At 59.7% G+C, this 6,835-nt stretch overlaps 1 protein-coding gene across 1 annotated transcript in view; it reads right to left on the bottom strand.

The window, feature by feature from the left end:
- Window positions 1-542: 542 nt before the first annotated feature.
- Window positions 543-6,835, bottom strand: part of CNTFR (ciliary neurotrophic factor receptor) — a 294,709-nt gene continuing 288,416 nt past the window's right edge. The window contains exon 8 of the mRNA XM_029913865.1: window positions 543-740. Coding sequence (XP_029769725.1) covers window positions 543-740 — 198 coding nt within the window. The remainder of the gene's footprint in view (window positions 741-6,835) is intronic.

Genomic DNA, 6,835 nt, shown 5'->3' with positions numbered 1-6,835 from the left:
CCTGAACCAATAGCTCCAGGAGCTGGGGGACTGCCCCCTGCATCTGGATCCTGAAACCTGCTGCCACCTGGAGGAAGGGCAGGGTCTCTGGGTCCCTGGGTTGCTTTCTGGCGAGTGCCAGTGCTCCTGACCTCCAGCTGTCCCATGATGCAGTGCACCAGCTTGACAGGGTGAGGTCTAGTGGGTTAGAGACTGAAAGGCAGGACTCCTGGTTCTGTCCCTGGCACTGGGAGGACAGTGGGGTCTAGTGGTCAAAGCAGGGAGCCTGGGAGTTAGGACTCCTGGGTTCTGTGAGCAGCTCTGGGAGGGGAGTGGTGTCTTGTGAGTCAGAGCAGGAGGCTGGGAGCCAGGACTCCTGGGTTCTCGTCCTGATTCTGCTACTTGCTGTGTGAACTTGGGCAAACACCCCCCCCCCCCCCTCCCCGTTGTGGGGCCTGACTCCCCGCCTCCCACCAGCTGTGCAGCAGCAGTGATGCCAAGCCCTTGGCAGCAGAGGGGTCAACCTCCCGGGCCCCGCTGCACCGTCCCTGCTGGGCCCCCTGCTACCTGGCACCCTCACCTGCCACCTGGGCTTCCGTGGTGAGGTGCTTGGGCTCCTCCGTCCAGGGGGTGGCGTGCACAGCGACGCTCCAGTCGCTCCACGTGCCGATGTCGTTGTCCTTGGCGGCCACTTGGATGATGTACTCCTTGCCGGCGTAGGCGTCGGTGATGGTGTGGGACGTCCCGTCCGACAGCTCCACCTGCATGGGGAGAGGGGAGGGGGCGGTCACCGGGGCGCGGGCGTGTCCCTAGGGGAAGGTCTGTGGAGAGAGGCTAGAGGGGACCCCGAGGCTTGGGCAGGGCCTCTCCTTGGGCGTGGATGGGGAGCTAGGCCCACGGAGCATATGGGGCATAGGGATGGGGGAATGGAGGGGGAGGGGATGGGGCACAGGAATGGAGGGAGAGGCTTAGTCCCTGCCCCCAGGCCCCCCCTCACCAGAGCTCGGCCTGACGGACCAGCCTAAGCAGCAAGCCAGCCAGCGTGCCCTGGCAGTGCCCGTGAGCACCAGAGTCACCGAACGTGGGCTGGGGGCGAGGAGAAGGGGAGACATGGATAGAGACCAAGGAGCGAGAGACGGAGGGGAGGGACAGAGACAGATTGCAGAGCGGGGCCAGGGCTCTATTGGCCACCTGTCCGCCCCCCTGGCAGTGCCCCGGGCCAAGGGCTTGACATCACTGCTGCTGCACAGCTGGTGGGAGGCGGGAGTGCCCCGGGCACTGCCAGCCCTGCCTGCAGGAGACGCTGCGCAGGGGGAGCTGGCTGCAGAAGGGCGGGAGGCCAGGCCCAGCATCCCCACCCACGACGGGCCGAGCCTCAGTGCATCCTCCCAGCCAAGCTCTCCCTGAGACCCAGAGCCACAGCCCCCGCTGCACTCCGGTGCCCCACTCAGCAGCCATGATGCCCAGGACACCTGGCAGCAGCCCGGAGGGGCACAGGTAAGTCCTAGGGCGGTCCTTTCTTTCCGAGGGAGGAGGGGTCTTTTCACACAAGCCGCACTCTGTGGATTCTGGGCGGATGCAGGGAATGACCCCTCCCCACACCCCTGCCACTGTCAGGCACAGCTTTGGGCAGGGGAGCGGTGTGGGGGGGGAACAACATGTCATGTTAGTGAGGTTTCCTCCCCGCCACAAAGCCTGGACACTCCATTGTTGTCAAACGAAAGCGGAGATTTTGGAGCACAGCTCTGGGGCGAGAGGTGAAATCTGCAGCTGCCGATTGACCAAATCCACGGGGCTCTGCTCTGTCCGTCATAAGCAACCCTACCATAACAAACCTCGTGCACGAGCGCCCCTCCGGTAACAAACCCGCCGCCTAGCAGTCATGAGCAATCCTGCAGTAACAAACGGGGACTGGCACGCCTAAGCCAACGAGAACAACATACCTGCCCAGCATCCAGGAGCACCCTACGATAACAAATCAGCGCGTGGAGCCCAGCGCGCAGGGACAGCCCGCCACCAACAAACCAGCCGGCCCATGTGAGGGAAGGAAAAGCAGTACAGGGACTAGGGAGCTCTCAGGTTTAGGCTTTCAGGGGCTCAGCATAAAATGGAAAGGACACTGCTTTGTGAAGTGCTGGGCAGTTGTAGCCGTGTTGGTGCCAGGATATCGGACAGACGGGGTGGGGAAGGCAAAGCCTTCTCTTGGCCCCACTTCTGTGGGAGAGCTCCCAAATGCACGGCTTTCCTGCTCGAGCGAAGGCCAGACAGACTGTGGAAAGGACCCCCTGGCGGATTTCCGCTGCGAGCCCATGTCACCCCACTCTCCAGGACCTGGCTCCCCGGGGCTACGGGAGGCACTGTGACCACCTGGCATTACAGGAGGGTTGCCCAGCCGCCGCACGGCACGCTTGGTGCGATGGGTTAACGCCGAGGCATTCGCCTTCGCGACCTCTGGGACCCCGTGCTTGAGTTCGACTTTGGCCACGAGTCAAATGAGCCAGTGGGCCTCTCCTCAGTTGCCAGCAGGTGTCTGTCCACACAGGCGCCAACTTTCTTCTTGCCGGGTGGGTGCTCCACCCCGCACTGCCCCCGAGACCCCGCCGCCACCCTGCCCCTTCCCCCAAGGCCCCACCCTCGCTCCGCCTCTTCCCACCCCTGCTCTTCCCCCTCCCCCCAGCGCCTCCTGCCCACCGTCGGGTGGCTGGTAGGTGCTGAGCACCCACCATTTTTTTTCCATGGGTGCTCCAGCCCCACAGCACCCAAGGATTCGGCATTTATGTCTGTCCACATTTCAGAACCATCACAGAGCTCAGCATTGCTCCGAGCTGAGCATCAGGGGGAGACCAGCATCGAGGGGATCAGCGGAACGGGGCGGGGGGCAGGTTGGACAAGCAGGGGGCTGCAAGTCGCAATGGAGGTGCATCGGTGCAGCTCTGGGCAGGCAGGCTACGACTGGACGAGCAGTGGGACTCCAGGTCAGGGCTGGGGGGCACTCACCAGAGGTGTGGGGGGGAAGCCGGAAGACAGAACTGAGGCATGCTGGGAGCGCTGCACGGGGACGTACCTGCGCTGGGCCTTACTTACACGGGAGTGTTACACCGTGTGTAACACCCAGCCCTCGCGCTGCGAAACCAAAGGGGCGAGGCTTATTATTCTGCACGGCCAATGGCAAAGAGGGAACCCAGGGGAAATCTCTCTCCCTCCGCCCACGCCACCTGGGGCAGAGTAAGGCTCAGTGCTTGGTGCCTGTGGCTGAGAACCTGGGTGGTACAAGAAGTGGGTTTGCTCGAGGCAAACCGCTGGCTTGAAGGCCCATCTCCGGAGCACATTCTAGTGTACACACAGCGCAGTACGAGCTCAGGCTGATCGACTCTTACAGGATCTCTTGGCTTTTGGCTTTGGGCACATGACCTAGGGCATGTCATAGAATCATAGAAGATTAGGGTTGGAAGAGACCTCAGGAGGTCATCTAGTCCAACCCCCTGTTCAAAGCGGGACCAACCCCAACTAAATTGTGAACACTACAATCTTCAGTCCACCTATGTACGGGGGAGAAGCTGCCCAGGGCTTCTCGCCTCCGGTGGGGGGATCCACGCCTAGAGTCTGGTCAGCTGCCGTGCTCCCAGTGGGGAGCTGGGACCCCAGAGGGCAGCAGCCCACACCAGGAGCCTGGGTGTCAGCCCGGCTGGGGAGCCGGCTTCCTTCTCAATGTCACCGCTCCAGCTATGGATAAGCTCCCTTATGTCTACCTAACTGTAGTGTAGACAAAGCCATTGACTGAACGCAGGAACAGAGTCAACTACATTTCCCCGAAGGCTAGCTCAGCACCCTGGATTTCGCAGGCTTGTATCTGAGAGCTCCTCGGCGGAATTCTGTGCTGGAGAGCGGGGCTGGTTCTCGCTTCATCCAAATCCACTTGCTTGGCCCTACTTGATATGTCTTCAGTGCTATGCATCCCAGATCCTCCCCAGGTGTGAACCGGCACCACGGCACAGACTTCAGAGGCGCGGTGTCAGTTTTCACCAGCTGAGGATCTGTCCCGTTCCATTTACAATAACACAGGGACATTACGACTTGCCCTACAGGAACAGACCAATGGTCCATCCAGACTGATGCCCTGGCTCCCTGCTACGCTGGGTCAGACCACCGGCCCATGGACTCAGACGTCCCGTCTCCCTGGCACACCAGACGAAACGCACCCTCCACTCCTCTCATTGGCAGGTCCAGTGCCAGGAGTGTAGGAATTAAATCCCCTGCATTTGCCCACTCACCTCCCCGCATGGATCTTTCCTGGTCTTGGATACAGGTCTGTGTTACATGACGCATGCAGAGAGTTTGATCAAACCCAGGGGCAATGCGCTGATTCGCCTCATGCGCACATGTCTGCATGTGTGGACACCATGTGACTTCCACGCGGGCAGAAGGAGCTGCACTGTCCTCCCTCCTTCTCCAGCACCAGCTCACACCTCCTCTGCGCATTACCCCTGGTTATCTCAACCCTGAGCCTGTTGGATTCTCAGACCTCCTGAACCAAGCCCGGGCCTTCCTAGCTCCTGATGTCATGGGCCAGAATCACTCCCCAGCCTCGTGCGAGGACGTGCACGGTGCCATTATCTTCTCACCTGCCTTCCAGTCACACCACATCATCTGGTGTCTGTTCCACCGGCACCGCCGCTGGAAACCTGCAGCCCATGGACCCCCTGGATGGGTGCTGTCAGACAGGCGGGAGGGGGCCGTCATGTTTGCCATAGGAAACCTCAGGATCAACAGGACAATGGTACCCTCCTGCGAGCCCTGTGTTTAACCCACGCACTGCTGCCGCCCACTTCCCATCCACGGCGCGGGAGTCCTTATAAACAGCCCCATGTGCAATTGTCAAGACTTGCTCACGCCCCCTCCCTTCCTTCACGGCCTGCGCTGACACAAGCCATCTTCTCTCCAGACACATGTGGCTAATAAACATGTCTGAGCGGATGAAGGATTGCGAGGGGTCTGACATGACCCATCTGCTCGGCTCAGGGGCGGGGAAGTTGGCCTCTGCTCTCAATTCTGGAGCTCAGGAGGCCAACGGAGAACAGAGGCAGGAGGGATAGAACCAGAGCTGGGACACTGACCATGAAGCTCCCGCGTCCTCCCCCCGTCTCCCTGGCAGAGAGCACGGGCCAGATCTCAGCTCAGCAGTCAGAGGGGGGAGAGGAAGCCGCTCCCTTTGTGGCACGGGGTGCTCAGCGTGAGCCCAAATCTGTGCAAGAGCAGAGGGAAAATTCAAGGGACATTATGTGCTGGCGTCCCGGGCGGGCAACTTGGATAATGGGTGTGTGAGGTGGGAATCCGCCGGGAATCTGGAAACCCCCTGTCAGTCTGAGGCTGCCGATGAACTGATGGGACAGTCTGAAACTTCCGCTGTTGTCTGTAGAGTAACAGTGAGTAATATGAATGCCCCAAATTAGGGCAGAGTAACTCCATCAAACTCCTTGGGGCCCCAGCTGAACAAACAGCCGAGTTTTTAAAGAGCGAAATTCAGCTACAGGAGCAAGGTGGAGATCCCCACCCTCCCCGCACACTGCGCAGCCGCCATTCAGCCAGTGAAAAACGAGACAGACACGTTACGCCATTGCAACCACTTCCCGCTGGCCTGACACCCTCCCCAGGGCAAGGAAACCGTTATCCAGCATGTGCTGAGAGCTGGTGACTCTTTCTGGGGGTGCCCCCGGGAGGACGACCGACAGACCAAGGAGATGTGCCCGCTGAGACAGCCGGCCCAGGAATAGTGCAGTGCAAGGCTAGCGGTGTGCAAAGGGAGTAGGGTGACCAGATGACCCCATTTTGTAGGGACAGTCCTGATTGTTGGGTCTTTTTCTTATATAGGCACCTATTACTCCCCACCCCCGTCCCGATTGTTCACATTTGCTATCTGGTCACCCTAAAAGGGAGGTCCCCGTGTGTATCTGTGCATGCCACACTAGGCCTGGTGCAATCAGAAAGTGATGAGAGCCATGGGAGGAGGGAGGGGAAGGAGGGCACCCATGGGTGGGGGAGGAGGGCACCCATGAGTGGGGACTGGAGAGGAGAGGAGTCAGGGAGACTGAAAGTCCCAGGGGTGCTAAAAGGGGAAACAAGGGAGAACAAGGCATTTCATTTGTTGGAGTTGTCTTGATGCTGACCTGGGTAAGGAGACCCATGGGCTGGGCTGGCGGAGAATGATGTCTCATTGGTGCCATGTAACCCAATGGAGATACCCCAGAGCCCTGGCACCCCAGAGAGGATGGCAGACAAAGAGCCAGAGGGTAGCAGTGGGGGTGTACGGCTGTGGGTGTGTGGTGCAACAGACCGTGTGTGTGTGTGTGCGCGCGCGTGTTTTTAAGTGTGTATGTTTGGGGGTAACAACATGTGTATACTGAAGTGGTGTGTTTGTGTGTGCCCACGTGCAATATTGTGTGCATGAGTGAATGAGTGGGAGGGTCAGTGCACACACATGTGTACGTGAGTGTTAGGATGGATGGATGGAAGTTTGGTGTGTGAAAGGTTATATGTGAGTCTGAGAGAATGTGTGCGCTGTGGGTGTTGTGTGCAGGTGAGTGTGTCCGAGAGTGTGGCAGCATGTGTATGTGGGTGTGGGGGCGTGGGTGGTGTTTGGGTTTTTATAGGGATGTGTCAATGTGAGTGTGTGCGCATGTATGGGGTGTGTCGGTGTGAGTGCAGGGTGTGTGTGGGGAAGTGGGTCAGTGTGTGCATGGGTGTGAGTGCAGGGCGTGTGTGTGTGGAAGAGTGTCAGTGTGCGCATGGGTGTGAGTGCAGGGTGTGTGTGCGGAATTGTGTCAGTGTGTGTGCATGGTTGTGAGTGCAGGGCATGTGT

The sequence above is a fragment of the Terrapene carolina genome, unplaced genomic scaffold (assembly GCF_002925995.2).
Source record: "Terrapene carolina triunguis isolate 2854851 unplaced genomic scaffold, T_m_triunguis-2.0 Scaffold998, whole genome shotgun sequence".
NCBI classification, from domain to species: Eukaryota; Metazoa; Chordata; order Testudines; family Emydidae; genus Terrapene; species Terrapene triunguis.
Note: the sequence above shows the minus strand (reverse complement) of the source record. Positions and strands in the feature narration are given on the sequence as shown.